The 21,348-nt window shown below is 39.0% G+C and overlaps 1 protein-coding gene across 1 annotated transcript; it reads left to right on the top strand.

The window, feature by feature from the left end:
- The first annotated feature begins 682 nt into the window (after nucleotides 1-682).
- Nucleotides 683-18,802, top strand: tead3a (TEA domain family member 3 a). The gene is given in 16 exon segments (XM_077576986.1): nucleotides 683-745; nucleotides 865-921; nucleotides 923-1,122; nucleotides 4,539-4,591; nucleotides 7,280-7,519; nucleotides 11,715-11,779; nucleotides 11,951-12,013; nucleotides 13,151-13,162; nucleotides 13,691-13,801; nucleotides 13,896-13,939; nucleotides 14,038-14,099; nucleotides 14,479-14,612; nucleotides 14,691-14,861; nucleotides 15,102-15,242; nucleotides 15,333-15,485; nucleotides 17,045-18,802. Coding segments are annotated over 16 exon segments (1,683 nt in total). The 3' UTR covers nucleotides 17,159-18,802.
- The last annotated feature ends 2,546 nt before the right edge of the window (nucleotides 18,803-21,348 follow it).

Genomic DNA, 21,348 nt, shown 5'->3' with positions numbered 1-21,348 from the left:
TCACTGAAAATAGCAAATGTGCGTATGTTAAAGTGCACTTGTATATATGACTAGGTTTATACATTTTCTTTTGTTGATAAACATTAACCTTATTGTATCTACATAAAACGAATAAGGGGTAGGACTAGATACGTTTTTAACTTCCTCCTATCCCTTTTGAACATACGTATAAACTCTTTTCTTTCTTACTATTGTTGTTTTTCTTTTTTACTTCAACTTATATTTTATACTTGTAATGAGTTTTGTGTTTTCTTTATGTTTATATGTTCAATAAAACCAAACCAAAATTACATCATCGTTGCTTAAGTCGACCAATCACAGCTCACCTGTTTTCTGAAGCTGAGCCGTGATTGGTTGCTAACCTGAGCAACTGTGATGTCATTTTCAGTTGACAATAAAGTGGCAAAATGGCCGCCCCCTGGCCTGAAAAAAAAAACTGTGGATTTTTAGTTCATATTTCACAAACGCAATATTAATCAGAATGCTGCATTTATATTAGTGGGGACCCATACAACATATTGTTGTTAAGAAACATTTCAGGGGAAAATCAAGTTTAAAAATAAATAATTTTAATTTTATTTGTATCCATCTTTGGGTGGCCATTTTGCCACTTGCTGTCGACTGAAAACGGCATTACACTACTGAAGGTCACATGACCAAACCCAGAAACAAGTGAGCCATGATGGGCAACCAGTCACACTCACATTTAGCTGTCATTGAACGAGAACGGAACCCCAACTGCACTGTAAGACTTTTTTTTTTTTTGAGCAGTCTTAACACATTGTGATTACAATTAAATTATATTGCTAAGTGAACGTTATAATCTAGTCGGGGGGAAATACAAGTAAATAGTACGTGTGCAAGGGATTGTGTGACGTGCTGGGAGGAGTTTGTGCTTTTGGGGCCAGCAAAACTTTAGCATTTGCGCGTGTTCGGGTCGCCACGCCTCTGTCAGTCAGTACGTGCACGGCGCGCTCTCGTTTCACGGCAAACTCCTACTCGGCAATTCCGCCTTTGCTGTCAAATTTGTTGTTTTGCATCTTGTTCTCAGCGACTGCGCTCTTTTTTAAGACGCGAGCGTGGGCCAACCCAGCGGCGGCGGAGCAGCAAAGCCGTCACAAGGTGAGAACTTGTGTCCGGCGAACTTTCTTTGTCTTTGTCGTGCGCTGCAACTTTCACGCCGCGTCTTGCGTCGGCCGATGTGCTCTCGGGAAGTTTTGGGATACTTGGCATACTCGCCGGTGTTTGGATATTTCAGAGCCTCGTATGCGTGTGTTTTGGGGGGGCTTGCTTGGTGTTCTCCCGCCTCCCGGGCGACTTTTCCCCCAGGCGTCTCCCAACTTTACTTGCGGTATTATTAGCACACGAGCTAACCACCTAGCATGTCGGCGCGTTAGCTACCGCTTGTCTTGGATTTATCCGGTTAATTTAAAGCCGTCAAAACCGTGACCGAAACGCTCTCCGAGTGTTGCTGTGATTTCGCTTCTTTTGAGTTGGGCTATTATAAACCCCTGGCCGTTTTTCTAAACTAACCTAAAGCACTCTGTTGGTTCGTCCCCCCCCCCGCCCCCCCCTTCGTGCTAGCAGATGTGACTCCAGTGTGCTAAGTAAGTTTTCACGTTTAGGCGAAAGTTGGTTTCAGGCTTGATTCATTTGAGTGCACTGCTCACTTCTTAGTTTGCAGCTCAAGAAAGCGCCGGTGGATTCCTCGTAAAAACATACACACAAACACAGCACGCAGAACAAAACGTGGATCATCCATTCTGTGAGAGGGCGAGTGCGGTTCTCATTTAAAGCAAGAATCTTGTTGTCACAGTAGTTTGCGTGTGTCTTGTCAGCGTTTGCTGAGCTCATTGCTTTATTTAGCTCCGTGGCAGCTAGCCTGACTCCCCACTGCACTGAACACCTGACCTTTTGGCCACAGGGAGCTACTGTATATAGTATACCGATATTGCAAGAAACATCTACTGTGCAAACGGTTCACAATGTAATGTAATTTCTTTGCAGCATCCAAACACATTCTAGAACAAAACATACTCTTCTGTAGTCTCTAGCACTTTTCTCAACATCATAGTGAAACTTTAGGTCTACCTGCATAATCAAATTCAATTTTGATTCTTTAGGTTGTGATTTCATATTTATTTAAATGTTTTGTTTTTATATTGATTCCGTAAGATAGATGTTGTTACCCTATTTTTGAGGAACAAAACAACTAAACATAGTTATTTTTGTATAGGCCTATGTAGTACTAAAGTATTAAAAAAAAAAAAAAGACTAGGGATGCACGATAATGGTATTTTCAACCGATACCGATAAACCAATAATTTAGAACGTGCGGATGTCGATAACCGATAAGTGAGCTGATAATTGTTTGCAAAATTAACTGATTAACTTAATTAACTTAATACAAATATACTTTCGAGTCCTACTAGGAGTACAAATACATCGAAACATTTGTAACGCACCATGAAGCTGAATTTTGTTGATATCTCTGCTTCAAAGACAACCAGTAACTAATTTTGAGTTTGCCAAAACAAAACAGTCCTGTTTTAAAGATTCAACAAAAAAACTGCCGAGGGTAACATTTTGGGGAAACGCATCTTGAGCCACAACCACAACAGATGGACCAACGCGGCAAGTTTATTATCGGCGGATTTCTTTATTATCTGGTTTATCTGTTTGACGTCAAATTGGTCGGTAATTGCCGATAATTATCGTGCATCCCTAAAAAAAAAAAATACTGTGTAAACCATAGGGCTGCATAATTCTATCCAAAGTTTTCATCCCAACTATTTTGATCAATATGTTAATCATGTTTCTTCATAGGTGGCCAAAACCGACAATACAAGGGCCCATCATTGACAGATGCTCACCTTTCGTTAAGTGCTTTCGCATTTTTGGCAACTGCTTTATGACATGAAGCCTTGTAAAAAAATACACGCAATGAGCACAGACTGAAGTGTACGTCCGTCGACCGGGGTCAGTACAGACGGTCCTGCTCAGCCCGTGTGTTTTTATAAGGCTTTGCATCATAAAGCACTTGGCAAAAATGTGGAAGCACTTGCCAATAGGTGGAAGCTCTTGCCAATAGGTGGGCATCCGTCAACCGATGTTGATGTACTGACGGTTTTGCCTGCTTGTGCGTTTTCTAATCACAGTTCATCATGTTAGTGAAAATGTTTTTACGTTTACTGCACCACTTTTAAACAAACAATATGTGAACAGTTTTCAGTGCAAAATGAATCTATAAAATGAATGATCATTTTGAAATGAGCGATAATAAAAAATGAAACTGAAGAGTTTTTCCATAGGCTAACTAACTACTTGTAAATCACTTATTTTGTCAACTTAATGAAGCCTTAATCATGTGATTGCGCCCCCTGGTGGTTGGCTGACTTTTACTAATGCAGCGCAGCCTGCATTTTTGACTTAAATATCACAGGCGATGAAGTAAAAATTTTTGTGGCAGCCAGTATCGTGATCAGAATTAAATTTGGTTTATTTGTGCAGTCCTGATAAAAAGTGAAAAAGTAATGTGCATGTGTGCATATTAAGTTGTATTTCGAAAAAAAAATTTGAATTATACCTGGCACAGTTAAAATACCTTAATTTGTCTGTTTCGTGTGTTCCGGATTTACATGGTAATCTAAAACGACTTAAAATGTCACATTTAAAAAGTTGAAAGTGCTGGCATCACGCCTCTGCGACTTACTTTTGGTTGCCATTTTGTTTTATATTTTCAATAAAACAGGAATCACACTCAAAACGCCCCCCAGTGGCCAGGAAGAGAATCGATTCAGAGCGTGTGCTGAATTGCTATTAAATGTGGTTGAGGAATACTGCGATGCACAGATGAATTATTTCTGCTCGCCCCAAGATCCAATACAGAAGCTGCGGAGTGAATTCCTGCATAGTTGTAATTGCCTTTCACAGAGTTTGCTATTGGATATACGTTTTTATTAATTATTGATTTTTGTGCTTGAGTTTGATTAAAATACATCTTAATTTATTCTCTTTTTTTTTTAGTGGTCCCTTCTAGCGCAAACTAGTGTTGTCATTCACAAACGATTTGGTCAAAAAATCTTTTGAGTTAACATCCTGTACTGAATGGACTCACCTAATGAACTGATTGGTTTCTTTCTTAGTTTTGTTGATCATTGGTGTGCCGGCTGAGTTGAATTTTCGGGGGGGAAATGCCTCATGGGGAGGGACCGACACCTCAGTGAGCTTGAGTCGCGCTCTCCGTATGAATGACACGCATCTGTCAGTGAACGACACCAGTTTCTGGTTCTGTTTCAGCCTGATGGGAATACTGTTTCACTGGCATCCGTTTCTCCAAGCTAGCAGCTAAGTTTAGTCAATTCACATGAAAACAAACCCACAAGCTCCATCTCCATTATCCCAACAGAGTAATGCAATCATTGGCTACACGTTGAAAGCGGAATCTTGTCAAGAGCAAAGGAGCGATCCGCAACACTTTCCGTGAACAAAGACCTGTCGCCACGGATGTGATTGACAATCACGTACTGTGCTGAAAGCGGCGCTGCTGCATCACTGGTGTTCTGGACACAGAGCTACCACTCAGGGCAGAGTACTTGGTTGACTTTCAGTAAGTGTACTGCTAAAATTAACGTGTTCTTGCTGACATCAGTGTAGCATGTTCAGTCAATGTCCTGTGCCAGGACTCCTGCTCACCATGCGTGCAGTAATTGCAGTGCTTGTACTGTGCTGTGCTCCTTGAACGTGCCGTCCCCTCAGTCAGTTAGTGAACGTGAACCTCACAGTTGAATGACAGGGCACTGAATGATTCTTTTGAAGAAATCATTATAATGACCCGATTCTATGGATTCAGTCAAGTCCAAACGCGGAAGAATTGCCAATGTCACCAGTAGCAGACACAAACCCGGAGGAAATGGCATGTTTCTGCTTTAAGACCTGTTGCATAACAACTTTCAAGTCCGTCACGTACGGAATCCCTCCCCCTGTATATCACAATGTTCTTTAAGACTTTGCTCTCTTCTAACCATGTCACTCCGGGGCCTGCCCGATTTCTATGGCAACAGCACAGCCCCGTCGCCAGTGATTTGAAAATAGGAAAGCCCTGCGCCGCCACCGCAGCAGGGGAAGCTGTGCGACCACACGGATCCCTTCTGTGGCCCGACTGTGGCGCGAACCATGTTGGCCACTCTCTGGAAAAAATTACGCACCAGCCGGGCTTCTATTGCAGATGTCTTGTTCGTGTGTTTCAGGAGACTTGGAACATCCTCAACAATAACACAAGAATGTGTAATTTCCTCATGTGGGCCATGCAGACAAGGGATCAGGCTTTTTTGAAGTTAATATGAGGTCGATTTTGGCTCCGCTAGTTTAACCAGGGCTATTTGCTAAGGACATAAACTAGTATTGGAGCCAGGCTACACATATTAGAACTGATTTTGACACCAGTTATTGGGGAATAAAAGCTGTACATGTTCTGCTTTCCTGGATGCTCTGTAAAATGTATACACACAAAGCTTATTGTTGGTGTGCCCTTGTCCTGTTTTTGAGCCTTCTTAACAAAGGATGACAACCGCCAAATTATTTTATGTCTTAAAAGATTATTTGTGTGCTGTTATCCTGTCGTCTGAGGTAGAGTAGGGGGGTGAATTGCCTAGTACCTTTCGATTCGTATCACGATTCATAGGTCACGATTCGATATGGATTAATCCCGATACAAACCTATAAATTGATTATTCAGATTTTTCTTTTAAACTCTTAACTCATTCACTGCCATTGACAGCAATAGACGTCAAATATTAATTTGAACTGAATTAGTTTAACATTTTTTTCTATTTTTGTTAACAACCGTATCAAAGCCTAGAATTTCTTTTTTGTACAGTTAGAACAGATATAAAATTTGTGATTAATCTTGAGTTAACTAGTGAAGTCATGCGATTAATTACGATTACAAATTTTAATCACCTGATGCCCCTAATTTTTTAAAAATAATATTTTCTTTATTTATTTATAATTTTTTCAAATAATCTTTTTTCTTTTCTTTTTTTTTTAAAGAAAATATTTTAAAAAATTAGGGGCATCAGGTGATTAAAATTTGTAATCGTAATTAATCGCATGACTTCACTAGTTAACACACGATTAATCACAAATTTTATATCTGTTCTAATACAATAAAAAATATTCTAGGTATTCATACTCTTTTTAAACAAAAGTGGGGAAAAATTAGTTCAAATTAATTTTTGACGTCTATTGCCGTCGATGGCAGTGAATGAGTTAATTTAGAAAATACTCATCTGTAAACTTGTACATGTACACTGTAAGATTTGTACGAAAATGTGTTTATTTATCTGAAACTTTAGGCTTATAACTGTGAGCCACTTTATTTAACAAACAATCCGTTGCAATCTGTTTCATGTTTGAACAGCATTGAAATAAAAATATTAAGGCTTAATGTTCCATTAATATAACATTTTTCCGTGCTTAAAGTGTGAACCCTAACCTTAAGTAAGACGTTTTGTTGACTATTCCCATTAAAAAAAAGTTTAAAAATCGATTCAGCAGCATATCAAATCGATTTGAGAATCGCGCGCTGTAATATCGCAATATATTGCCGAATCGATTTTTTTTTTTACCGCCCCTAATTCAGAGTGAATTGGTCCCGATAATAGTGTCCAAAATAAGTCGGGGCCAACATTCTTAAATAACTTAACTTGTTCAATATTTACAGCCAAAAATTGCCGTGTGTGGGGAAAGCAAGCGACTCTCGAGTCATGACTCATGAATTATGACATGAAACGGAATGTAGCCAATCAAGAAGCAACCTGACTGGGGAACAAGGAAGTGAGTCTGTGAAAAAAACTGCGCTACCTGAAACACAAAGGGTAATAACGCCAGACAAAGCTTAATATGTGCACTTGGCTTTAGTTTGTGCAGGAGACTTTCTTCAGCAACTATTAAATGCCAGAAAATGATCATATCCTTCATGTGTCAGGTCTGTAAGCAGAAAATAAAAAGTAGTCTTGTCAGAAACTCTTAAGGCACATACTGTTACTTCCATATTTGTCTCTGCATCAGTCACTCATCAGCGTTGAATAAATGTGGAATCTGAGGAAGGTGATGACCTCCCTGATAACATCATGTACAAACAACAGTGGCAGTTAAATAACATTAACACCGTCATCATTATCATAACAAAACAACATTACCATTGAATGTGGATGTTTTTGTATCGCAAAACTCATTATTGACCTTTTGATGAAAGATCATGTCATGTCTTTTCAAGGTGTGGTTGGAGCCGTCATCATTGCGTCGGAGTGGAGTTGCCGTAGCAGCCCCGACGGGGCGCAGGAGGAGGGCAGTGGCGATGGAGATGCACTTGGTGACGGGGCAGAGCGGGGATTGGACGGCGACCCCGAAGGGGTGTGGAGTCCCGACATTGAGCAGAGCTTTCAGGAAGCTCTGGCCATCTACCCTCCCTGCGGCAGGAGGAAGATTATACTTTCAGATGAGGGCAAGATGTACGGTGAGGAAGAGCTCATTATTTTCACCTTCTTTACAAATTACGTTTGTCAGTTGCCACTCCTGAAATACTGGCTGTGTTAAAGGGACACATACAGGTTGTGTCAGAAAAGATCCAGGGCTGGTGTCATTAAAGATATTTCAAACGTCAAGTGCTGGATTTTTGGGCGTTTGCCTTGTTCAGTGCACAAGAATAGGCGGCAGTTGTTCCAGGACGACTTGTGGCTGCTTCACGATGACACCACGCGAGCTCACGGTGCCCGGAGCATCTGCCTGAGAAGAACTTTGCCATGCTGGAGCAACTTCATCTCGCCTGGCTCTGTGTGATTTATTTTTCACCTCTTTCCCAAGCTGAAGGGGACCAATTTTGAGGAAACGGATGACAGTGACCGATGGAGCTGCGGAGCACCCTGGAAGATTTTTTTTGTTTCTAGGAGTGCATGAATGCGTGACACTGGAGGTTGTGAGACTCACTTAATAGTAGTGATGGCAAAAATGAAGCTTCATGAAGCATTTGCGATACTTTTTGACTCCTCTAGATGGTGCTCTTAGTTTAAAAAATAAAGGCAAGTGCAATAAAAATTGATTACATTTGCATTGCATCTTTGAATCATGAGTGCCATCTTGAGGAGTCAAAAAGTATTGCAAGTGCTTCATGAAGCTTCATTTTGCCATCACTACTTAATAGTGGTGAAATTGTAGTTTGGATTATAAAAAACGATCTTCCGTGAAACCAGTCCTGGAACTTTTCTGACATATCTTGTATAAAAATGTATTGCTGTACTCTGCAACACAATCATCTGAAATGGATGAGAATAAAAAAATGTTTATCGACATCTACTTATACACTGGCTAACAATAATATTGGGAGAGGAGAGTGCATGTCTCCAATAATATCCAATTTGATGCATATCTTGACACATAGGGTGCAGACCGCCCAATACAATTCACAGTGAGTTCATTTTTAAAGCGGAACAATTTGATCATTACGATTCGATCCAATATTGTGCGGTTCTGTTTGAGAGGGTACGATGCGATGTGTTTCTTGTCATTTCACAATATGAATTAACTTAAATGTGGCATTTCTTTCAAAGAAACACCTCCCAATACAAGACAATTCGATAAGTATGTCAATGTGTTTTGGAGTGGAACGATCTTTTTTTTTTTCTATTTGATGCACTCACATCTCAAATCAAAACGGATTTTTCCTATTCAAATTGGTTTGTGTTACATCCTTAATTAATACGATTGTTTTTCTGTGCCTTCTTCTTTGCAAGCCTTTGGTCTCGGCCCAAAATTGCCCAAATTAGGCGCACTCAAGAGCCCTGCGTTAGGTTGGCAATTTTAACTGCTTCCCTTGCTTCTACATTCACGACACTTCCTGTACACCAGTGGTTCTCAACCTTTTTTCAGTGACGTATCCCCTGTGAAATATTATTTCAGCCAAGTACCCCTTAACCTCCGCAATGCATTTATTATTGAAGAAAAAAATCAAACCGGGTGCTGTGCCATCATTGTCTGATTTATTATACTTCTTTGTATTTGTGGTCTCTTGAACTATTTGGAAATCGAGAGATGGCTTATAAGCAAACAAATAAATCATTTTATTATAAATAAAGATTTGTGCAAATACGTATTATTATCAACATGAAGTGTCATCTTTTGGGATCATAGTAAAAAGCTCTGCTCTAAAAAATAAATGGTAAACTAAATTTTAAATGAAGTTTTTTTAAGTGATTGATAGGTGGCATATGATACGTTGGGTCAAACCATTCTAGTATGGGGTAGATGCTGTTTTTTTTAATACAGAAATTGAATAGTCCACTGAATTAAAAAATATTTGTATGAACTTATATTGTTCTGAAATTATTTACTTTTTAAATATATTTTAAAATCTCACGTACCCCCTGGAGTGCCTTCACGTACCCCATTAGAGAACCACCGCTACACACTGTCCATTGAAATGATGCTCCAGTAATTTCTACAAAGCAAAACAAGCAAGGCTCCTTTTGGAGCAGTGACAGACAGTCCTGTTCCGGGAATTGGAGGTGACTGCTGTGTATCTGAGTCATCCTCCTCTGTCGCATTTGAGGTGTTCTTTGCTCTGGTAAACCATCCAAGCTGATATGACTCAGCAACATTTACTTCCCAGAAGAGGAGATAGTAGTGGTGGGCATGATGATGTTAGCGCGTTTGTGCTTTGGCCTGGATTGGATCAGGTCAGTGAGGCTTGATTCAATCACCTTCGTCCCTATCCTGTTGAATGATTGTATTTGCTGCTGTGAGTAGATGAGCAGCTGCTTGGGTGTGGTTGGGATGGAGGGGGAAGGCCGTGTGAGAAATAGCTGACCAGGCAGTTTGTCCCAACCACATTTTGGAAGCCTATTAACTATGATGTCCTCCATTCTGTTTTCTCTCCTTTTTCATTTCATCTCCCATATGGCCCTTCGCCAGCGACAACTGCCAACTTTGATTTCACTTAAAGGGAGTCTCTAAAAGTCCCGCAGCAGTCTAAAGTTAATCCTCCATATGGGTCACGCTATTTTTACTGTCATGTTCATAATTTCATGTTCACTTCCACACACCAATACGGTTTTAACTTCTCGAGTTTGAATATGAATGCATCAGACCACCTGCTGCGTTTTAGTTGACATCTCGGTTGCTACAATATTTCAATTTATGCTGCTTAGAATTTTGAAGTTTGAAAATATTTTTCGGAATCAACAAAAATGGCTTAAACCGATCAGGTGTAATGTGGCAACATGCAGGGATGTGATTTTTCCGCTAATTCGCGGAATTCCGCTTTTTTTTACCCCCCCCCCCCCGAAAAAAAATCAGTTTTTTTTTGTTTGTTTTTTTAGTAGTTCATTGTGTATGCACATGACTCCGACAGATAACATCTTCTGCTATAACAAAGACATTTGTGGTATGCTCTAATATGAGTTATTTTTCATTTGGTCATGATACAATTATTTGTTCATGAAATTTGAACTCTTCAACATTATTTATGTGTTAACTTAGTAATCACATTAGTTAGATATGATGATATTCTCAGTGATAGTTTTAAAAAGCAAAGGCAGTCCAATGTTTTTGAATGTGACTGATTTTGAGTTGACTAAAACTGCCATTTTATATGGGATAGTTCAATATACATTGAAAATTTATGCTGTTGTTTTGTCTATTTCTTTGTCATGTGAGTGCATTGAAAGTACTTAAAAACACGGAAAACCCATGAGCCCCCAGACCCCCGGCTAAATTTTCAGATAATTTCACTTTGGTCAAATCACATCCCTGAACATGGCTCAGTGGTAGAGTGGTTGTGTCTCACCCCGCAGGTTGTGGGTTTGATCCCCAGCCCTTGTGACCATGCCGAAGTGTCTTTGAGCAAGATACTGAACCCCCCCACCCCCCAGTTGCTTATGATGCTGCAGCATCAGTAACTGTGGATGAATGCGAAATCAGTGTCAAATGCTTTGAGGGTGTTAACAAGCGCTACAAGTAAAAGACCGTTTACCAACGACCATTTACTTTCCCCTGGAAATTGGCCGATCATGATCAGTGGACGATTGACGCACCACAAATTTTGAGTCATTTATAATATAAATTACCTCCATTATATACATTTTATATACTCTACCTTTTTTCCCCAAGTAAGAGCCCTAGCCTCAAAAAGAGTGTTTTTTTTTAAAAAAATTTAACAGAACTCCTAAACTTGCCCCTGGTCCTCACAATGCCTGGAAATCGTGCATTTTCATTGAATATTTTGAACTGGTCATAGTTAAAGCTAGTTTGTACCCCACCATAGCTCACTGTGGATAAGGATTTATTTTAGTGTGTGCGCAGCCTGCAGGTTGTTAGTACTGAGACATACTTTTACAGAAATTCTTGCAGTTTGGTAGCCTGACAATTTTTGTATTGACATTGTTTTGTCCAGTTATTGGATCGTGACTGCCGGGCCATTTCCATTTGAAGTTAAACCTCAGCGAATAAAAAGCAACAAATTCTCGCCAAGAACCATAAAAAAATAAAAATTAAAATGGGTGAATGAATTTTGGGGGTTGTGTTTTGGGAAGATGGCATTCAATTTTGTAAGTAGCCCACTGCACAAACAAGTTGTTTCAATTTGACACTATGCGTCATTTAACAATGTGTACTTTTTGGAGTCCCATTGTGATGTCATTTGTCTTTGTCACTTCCAGGTCGAAATGAGCTGATAGCTCGCTATATTAAGCTACGGACAGGAAAGACACGCACACGCAAACAGGTACGGACATCATAACAGTTAACATTTTGCAACCTACTATATGTGTGAACTTTTATTGTAGTTTGGTATCCACCTGAATAAATTTTTTTTTGTTGTTGTTTTTTGAAGTAAATCCATTAATCCTTTGTGAATATGTTATGCGTCTTTCCCAATGTTTACCCTGGCCAATAGGTGTCTAGTCACATTCAGGTTCTGGCCCGCAAGAGGGTGCGTGAATACCAGGCGAGCATCAAGGTGGGCGCCCGCCGGATAAGCGTCCGAGCTTATTTTCTGTCTTCTTTTTCCTTCTCCTCTTCCTCCTATCCTCTTTGCTGCCTTCCTACTTTTGCACCCGCCTTCAGGTCTCTAGTCACCTGCAAGTCTTGGCCAAACGAAAGTCTCGTGAGATTCACTCTAAGCTGAAGGTACACCATGTGCTGCTCGGTGTCGCCGCCGTGCTTCCTGCTCTGCCCTGCATGCCAACCCAATCCGTATTAACCCTCTCAATGAGACAAGGCTGACTGGCATGCCCATATTATGTCATGGAATAACCATCTTTGCTACATTTAACTTGAAATCATTTCTAAAAATGTACCATAAAAGAAAAGAGACGGTACTAACTAGTGCTAGTGCATGAAAGGGGTCTTTGAAACGTCGAATACTATCATTAGAGCTTTGATGTTGATTATAGATGACTGTTAATGGACCTTAATGTTAATAAAATGTAGTAATTATATTTCATGTACTGCTATTCAGTATGTTATGCGTTTGTCCATTGACAGCTGAACAGGCGGAGTGAGTTTTCAATCATCACTACTTTTAGGGTCTGCTGCTTGTTTTCTTTCCACTCTCTTAAGTTGTCACTCTGAATAAACGTTGGTCTTAGGAGGTCTTGTCTGGGACAATTTTTTTTAAAATTATTTTTATAATGCACGACAATAATGCTGGAAGTGCTTTTTGCATGAGATTGAGTTGCTGGCTTGGTTGACCAAAGTGTCACATGACTCAGCATGCATTTGAACAAACGAGTGGGAACATTTTGAATGGGTCTGGTCCGTGCATTCTTGGAACTCTTTCTGCTTTAATGCATTTCTCCATGTCCCTTCAGCCCTTCAGCTCTTCACTGGTTTAAAGTTTTCTTGTGGTTTTATCATGTCCTGTAATGAACTTGTCATCAGCCAAATATATCTAAATACCTGTTAGTGGTCAATTTCTGCTTTAATTTTACACAACACTCTTATCTTGTGATTGTTTTTCAGTTTTGTATTTGTTAGGCAATACTGTATATGTTAAGCGTAGGGCAGGATGGTTACCTTTTTTTGACAAACAGCTTCATCACTCTTAATTGGGACTATGCTGACTTTTTAATTTGACATTTCTTCTTTGCCTTAGGCCATGAACTTGGTAAGTTTTGGCATACTACTACAGTACTCTGCTTTTGTGCTTAATTGTTGGCCTCACAGTTAACACTTGCCCCCAATGCAGTGCAATTTCAAAAAAAAAAAAAAAAAATCTGTTTATATATTTTATTAAAGTGGCTTTAGTACCTTAATGGTGGTGGCTGCAGTTCCCTCTACTAGCACCTCCAGCTTTGGCATCCACTGTACCTGCTTTGCACTCTGCTCTGAATCCCTCGTAGATATTGCATCATGCTGAAGTATTTCATTTGAAGGACATGCATGTTAGGTTATTGGAAGACTGTAAATGACCCTAAAGGTGTGAATGTGACTTTCTTGGCATCAGTCCAAGCTGAGCAATATACATTTTTCATAGGCTTCAAGCTGCATTTTAAAAATAGACGGATGGTGTATTGTGTATGCAGGCTGGCTTGCTGTCAAGAGTAGCCATGAATGTTACCTTTTTGGAATGTTGAGTTGGTGTCTCTGGATTTGTCCAGATGGAACAACTTTTTTTTTTTTTATTCATGTTCAGGACCAGGTTTCCAAAGACAAAGCACTACAGACAGTGGCCAACCTTTCATCAGCTCAGATTGTGTCTGCAAGTGTGATGAAAAGCCAAGCTTCTTTCCCTCCACCAGTCAGGGTAAGACGACACACACCAACATACTCGCACATCTGGATAAGAGACTGTAATAAAGTCTGCTCTTTCCCCCTCTGTGCTGTTTTCTTTGGTCTAGTTTTGGCCCGGCCATGTGCCAGGACAGCCTGGACATTCTCAGGAGTAAGCATCCTTTTTGCATGACATGCTTGCTGAAGTGAAATCAGAGAATCTTGTAAGATGAAATTGCTACAGTTTTTTAATCCGCCATTTTCCTTTAGCATCAAGCCCTTTGCACAGCCGCCATACACAACACTAGCAGCTCCTGTTCCTGCACCCATCAGTAAGTATAGAACTCTTGCGTTTCTTTAGATCAGTATACGATATGGGTGAGCATATAAAATTGGAACTCGGCCAGTAATGTGAAGAGAGAACTATTTTAATGTCCTCATGTGATGTAATATCTTGATGTGCAATAATACTTTGTACCAAAAGTAAATGCCAGCAAAGGCAATTAAGACCCATGGGGTCCCAGTGTAGGTTTAAAAAAAAAAAAACAATAAAAACATTCACTCCTGTACTGTTCTCTTTTTTTTCCCCTTCTACTTCTTACCTATTTATTGCTTATGTTTTCAAATTTACCACAAGATCCACTCTGACGGTGCCTTATTTATGACGGGAAATTTAAGGTTAGCGGCAACCCGTTTCCATCTGTTTGGCAGGCTATGAGTCCCTGCCTCCCCCTCGCCCGGCAGCCATCGCAGCGCCTGTGTGGCAGGACAGAACCATCGCCTCGGCAAAACTACGGCTTCTGGAGTACTCTGCTTTTATGGAGACTCAGAAAGACAGAGAGATGGTACACTTAGTCATCAACGGAATGTTCAGGTCCATCTTTTTGACTTCTCTTCTTACCTTTGCTCGTCTCTTCTTGCAGTACAAGCATCTGTTTGTGCATATTGGCCAATCCAACCCCGGCTACAGCGACCCGGTGCTTGAGTCCATTGATGTCAGGCAGATTTACGATAAATTCTCCGAGAAGAAAGGAGGCCTAAAGGAGCTGTATGAGAAAGGGCCCCACAATGCTTTCTTTCTTGTGAAGTTCTGGGTTAGTAAGCGTAATTACTATAGGATTAAAAAAAATAATAATACAAAATTGGATCTTTATTCATTTCATGCCACGAGAAATTTAATTTTGATGAATTCTGAGGTGATAACCTGCTAATTCACATGGGCGAAGAAAAGTAGCAATTTAACACTAAGGCTTTAGTTAAATTGCACTGCATATGCTGTGTTGTAAAATAGTCTGCATTATAAACGTGCTACATTTTGTTCATGCTTTATTTAGGCAGATCTGAGCAGTGATCTTGAGGAAGGTTCCAGTGCATTCTACGGTGTGAGTAGCCAGTACAGTGGAACGGAGAATATCACAATCAGCGTCTCAACAAAAGTCTGCTCCTTTGGCAAACAAGTGGTGGAGAAAGTCGAAGTAAGCAAAGCAAACCCACACCTGCTTTTTAATGCCAATGACTATCAAACAGCAGGAGGTTTTCAGTGCTTTTCTCACTGCACATTCCAGACGGAATACGCACATACGGAGGGAGGAAAGCACATGTTTCGTATCCATCGATCACCAATGTGCGAATATATGATCAACTTCATCCACAAACTCAAACATCTACCGGAGAAATATATGATGAATAGCGTGTTGGAGAACTTCACTATACTACAGGTTGGTACATTTGGCTGGTGATGTTAAATTCATGCAGGAACTAAAGTCTAACTTTGATGAGAACAAATTTTATACTAGCAGGATTATAAATTGTGGGAACAGCAAGGTTCAGGGATGTGATTTTTTCGCTAATTCGCGGAATTCCGCTTTTTTTATCTCCCCCCCCAGTTCATTGTGTATGCACATGACTCCGACAGATAACATCTTCTGCTATAACAAAGACATTTGTGGTATGCTCTAATATGAGTTACTTTTCATTTGGTCATGATACAATTATTTGTTCATGAAATTTGAACTCTTCAACATTATTTATGTGTTAACTTAGTAATCACATTAGTTAGATATGATGATATTCTCAGTGATAGTTTTTAAAAGCAAAGACAGTCCAATGTTTTTGAATGTGACTGATTTTGAGTTGACTAAATGTTAAAAATAAAAACTAAACTAAAAAATGTTGCCATTTTATATGGGATAGTTCAATATACATTGAAAATTTATGCTGTTGTTTTGTCTATTTCTTTGTCATGTGAGTGCATTGAAAGTACTTAAAAACACGGAAAACCCATGAGCTTCGGGGGGCTTTGCCCCCCGTGTCCCCCCACCAGGGCACTGCCCTGGACCTAGCTGGGTGCCAGCGGCCCCCAGACCCCCGGCTAAATTTTCAGATAATTTCACTTTGGTCAAATCACATCCCTGAAGGTTATTTTAGTTCATTTAAACTAATGGAATAAATAAAATTCAAAAAACATTTTTCGTTAACAAAACGAAAACTACATTTTACATTTTCCAAAACGACCTAAAACTAATTATATTTATAGTAAAAATGTCTTTAGTTCTCGTCTTTGGTAATTAAGTTAATGCATACATGAGGCTTTGGGGTTGATTTGAAATGTGATTTAAGTGTATTGATTTCAATATTAATCGGAATAAGGATGTTTGAAAGTGTGTTGCACGGAAGTGACGTCATCAGACTAGCAGCAGCCAATAGAAAAGCAGCTTAAGATGACGTCTCTCCTAGCTGACAATTTTGTGTGTTTTATTTTTGGCTCCAATGGCTTGCCTTGCCTGCTTTTTCATGTAATTCAGCCCAAACAGTACTTTTTTAATTTTACTATGGTATTGATTAAATCTTGCACACAAATAATACACTTTATAAAAACAAACTAATACTAAAAACTAAATATTTTGTAAATAACTAAAACTAATAAAAACTAACAGACTTGACTTAACAACTTGAAAACGAATTTAAAATACCTAAAAAAAATAAAATTCAAAACAAAAACTAACTATAATTAAAATTCCTAAACTTTAATAACCACTTGCTGATATGAAGGGGGGGGACCAGGATGACTTGTCTGTTTCTAGTAGCATTTAATCTTATTATTTGATAGTAATAGGTACAACTCCCTCTTATTGACTCCATAGTGTTAACATTTTCTTTGTTTTACTGTCATTTGACTTGACAGCTTCCACTGTATGAGTGTAGATTGTAGGGTAGTAGTGAGTGGCGCTTGCAGTTTGTCATGTTCTGACCTGCACTTTCTCCTGCCTTCCACCAGGTGGTGTCCAACAGAGAAACTCAGGAGACTCTGTTGTGTATCGCTTTTGTGTTTGAAGTGTCCACCAGTGAACACGGAGCACAGTACCACGTTTACCGACTAGTTAACGACTAGCGCGCAACGGACACGCAATAGACTGTCTGACCTGCAGTCAGCCATTTTCAGCCCGCTCATGCAGATTGACACCAACACACAAATGGTCTATGTAAGCCTCACCAGCACGGCCCTATCCCTATATTTGAAACACTAAAGTCAAGACGTGTGATCTTTTTTTAAATGTAAATATCCTGTTCATATTCTGTTGTCTGTGTTATATAATTTCACTACTTTTCAGTGTCTTAGATTTAAATACACGAAAAAAATTTTTTAATTTCCCCCAAAGTGCTAACACATTTGAATTGTGAGTCTATCTCAGTGTAGTGATGCATTTTTAGCCCCCTCATTCCCAGCTAAGCCAATGTGTCACTGACAGTGATGACTTTGAATATACAGTAGATACTGTAACACTACACACCCCAGTTCAAATATTTCAAGAGGAGTACAAATAACTGTGATGATGTGGTTGCACAAGTGAACACACCCTCTGATAACTGGGATTTGGCAATGTTCAGATTGAACCAATCACTTTCAAACTAATTTCAAAAATTTGGATGATGGACTTCCGCCGAGAACCCTCTTGAGATGCTGTTGGAAGACGCTCTGCGGTGCTTGTGCTGTAAGACGTGACTACAACCATGTCAGGAAAAACATCATAGAACAGCTGAACTTAATATGGGGGTAATGAGAGGCACTTGAGGTCGAAGTTTTAATGTTATTGGATAATTATGAACACCGGCCACATCCCGAGTTATTCAAAGGTGTGTACACTTAACACAACCACGTTATCTTACTTTTCATTTTTATTTTTCAAAGATTTCATTTAATCAATTTGCTTTATTTAACCAGTATAAGAAAAGAAAAAAAACCTCTTTGAGAGCCCTGACCAAGACGGCAACTAAATTGTTACGCCAAACACACAAGGTAAGATGAATAAAAGATCAAATCTTAATGTGTTAAGGATCACTTTAGTCATTGCCAACAAACTAATTCACACAAAGGCGTCGGCATTCTGAAAGGAAGAACATTTCCTAGACTGCCTTTGCTATACATTATTTCTACCTCTGTGTGAGTTGGGATTCAAATGTGCTTTCATAAAGCCCTGACCTGAGGAGCACTGACGTATAGGATGTGTACACTACATTTTTAATGGTACGTTTTATAAGCCAAAAATGAGCTCAATATACTTTTTTTTTTTTTTGTCAAAGCAAATGTTTTTTTACCAGCAAAGCTTGAGCTAATACTCTTATTTTTTTCTTTTTAAATGTATACCTGCATGGTACAGGTAACAGTCCATGTTACGGTCACCCACAGTGTATTGTGGTAAAGGCCTCTGAACTGACACTTGTTTTGCTCTGTAGAACTTTTTTTTTTTTTTTTTTTTTTAACTCTGTACACTTAACCATTATTAAGCAACACTTGTTAGTTGACTCATCGTACCCTCATTCACTAGTAGGATCATCTGGACGGTGACAAGAAAGTGTGCTTTTGCGACATGAATGTTTTCGCTAAGACATTCACTCTTAAATCACCAATGTGCAACGTGTGGAACCGCGTGTCGCCGTTTTTGGCAAATTCAGTCTCTTTGTATTCACATTTGCTCAGTACTTTGAATATATGCCTTTTAGGCTATGCCAATAAAAGCACACAGTGTTTGCAGGACCCACTGAGTACTGTTTTACTTATTGAAATCACGCTTGGATTGCAAAAGTCCTGAAATCTATCGTTGATTTAATACCATATTTAAAATGTTTGTGTCAACGGGGGATTTTCGTTCCAATTTTGCAGCAAGCAAAACAAGTTGCTTGTAGTAAATGCACAGCGCAGTACAGCTGCTAGGTGGCACTATTACCACATTTACTGTAAGGTTTTTATTTTCTCTACTGTACACAAATCAGCTCACCTGCCAAGCAACTGGCTAAATATGCTACTAGTTACAAACCAAACAGTCACATGGTCAGTTTGACTGCATCAGTGAATCCCTTTGTGATGACATCATCTATACAGTCTTAAATTTTTATAACTTCTATAGTCTGGTCAAATGTTCTGATTGTATCGTTTTTGTACTGCACTGATTCTATTTTGTGTATGTGGAAAAATAATCTCTCCTGCAGAACCCACATACCACAGCATTCAACATCTATCATCGACACCATTAAATGTGTCATGTCATCTTTAAGGACAGTATTCACGCAATTCATGGTTTTAGTATGGCTGTGTGTGATGGCTGCCTCCTATCATGACAAAGTCGTTGAGTGAAATGTAAGTGGCCTATATAATATTTGCAATATGCATAAGATGCATTGAATTACAAAGCTGGAAAATGTGTCTTAAATTTAACATTACACCCCCTATTTTCTTTTGTAAGTTTCTGAGTTACTTCCCCAAATATTAACTCTTTGACTGCCAAAAACGTTAAATAACGTTTAGTAAAATCCTATGGAGGAGTGCCAAAGACGTTAAAAGACGTTTTTTTTTTTCAAAACAGGCAAAACTAACCATTTTCTATTGTTGATTACTGAAAAACGGAATAAGGTAGAAACAAACTTTTTGTTCTGATGAAAGATGAGAGTCCAATCTTTCATTTGGTAGTATGTGTGTTTCCATAGTCCAAACACATAATTTTCTATGGACCTTGAAAGATCAGTCAAAATGCTTAAATCGGCTGGCACCCACGGCATCCCTTTTCTGAAAACGTCTGGCAGTCAAAGAGTTAATTTATTCCAGTTTTAGCACAGAATAACTTTATTTTTTTTTAATGAAGTCTAATTAAAGTATATGTAATATTCTCATAGAACGTTACGCACAGTTTGAACGTCAGCACTATGCTTGAATTACTGTATAGGAAAGTTAAACACCAATTTAAATAATTCAATTAATATGTGTTGCAGAAGTTACATAAAAATTGCACCTAAATGTTTAACCGTTCTTAAAGATAAAATGCAGCTAAAGTTAAATATAACTGAACTGTATTCAGGCATGATTCTTACATGTACCACTAAAGGGAGCCCTTTTACCACGTTTAGTGTACTGTATGTGCCACACCGAGAATCACTGGTGTAGACATTCGGCTTAACAGTTTCTGTGGATTAAAAAAGAAAAGAAAAAAAAGGCAACCACAATGAAACAGTTTAACCTTTGATCGATTGTCAGCATCTACGACGACTGCCCATTTTTAACACTGGAAATTAACAGACATAACATTTGGCTGTTGTGTTGCAGGTGCGAAGGGTGTGGTGGGAAAATTTAGATCTGCATCAACGTAGCCAAAAACAATCCGGTTATGTGCTCACATTACAGTACTTAATTTTCACTCCTCTTCACAATTTTCTTCGGAAGGTTTGCTCATGCCGTGACCTGTTTTGCTCCAACAACTTGCCAACGTGAGCATTAGTCCCACTGTTTTAACAGCATTAATGGTTTGATCCAGACTGAAGCAAGTCAAAGTTGACTGTCTTGACCTTTTCTGGAAAAAAGCACAAACTTTTATCAAGGGAAATTTGGACTGTGATTCATTGTTAGCTCACTACCTAAGCCAGCAAAAATAAAGGGTGGAGAGGACGCTCACAAAGCAGTGAGTCATGATGACCCATCAAAACACCGAACATAACACAGGTCAGCCTAAACACACAATCGCCGTCTGGTTTTTAAATCTTCCAAGCACCTATCCTAACTGAGGCCCAACCCAAACAACTCTCTCATCCAAATATTGTCACATGAACTTAATTCAAAGAAAGTTGCACAGACTCACTATTTCAAGCAGATCTATGCATCATATTTTTCAAGAGACATTTTTTTTTCAAGCAGTTAAATGCAGCAACAAAAGGCAAAAAAAAATAAAAAATTCTCAGTGGTTGAAGGTGTACGTCACCTCACATCTGTCTACCTGCAAGAGTTTTACTCCAAGGGGCATGGAGCAGCAAGCACAAAAATGTTCAGCGTTACAAGTATGGACCAGCAACATTAAGGAAATGTGAGGAATCAGCCTCGAGGCGAAATGATGGCATCGCAGTGGATAAAAAAAAAAAACTTGTCACACTTAGCTCTTATCCAGCTGGAGAAAATATGCCAAATGAGAAAACCAATCATCACACAAACAAATTTTTTTATCTTGAGTCTTGTTAATGTAAAAAAAAATATATATATAATATAATATAATATAATATAATATAATATAATAATAAAAAAATTAATGAGACCAAGGTCTA

The sequence above is a fragment of the Vanacampus margaritifer genome, chromosome 1 (genome assembly GCF_051991255.1).
Source record: "Vanacampus margaritifer isolate UIUO_Vmar chromosome 1, RoL_Vmar_1.0, whole genome shotgun sequence".
NCBI classification, from domain to species: Eukaryota; Metazoa; Chordata; class Actinopteri; order Syngnathiformes; family Syngnathidae; genus Vanacampus; species Vanacampus margaritifer.
The sequence above is the reverse complement of the archived record's forward strand: the minus strand, read 5'-3'. Positions and strand labels throughout refer to the sequence as shown.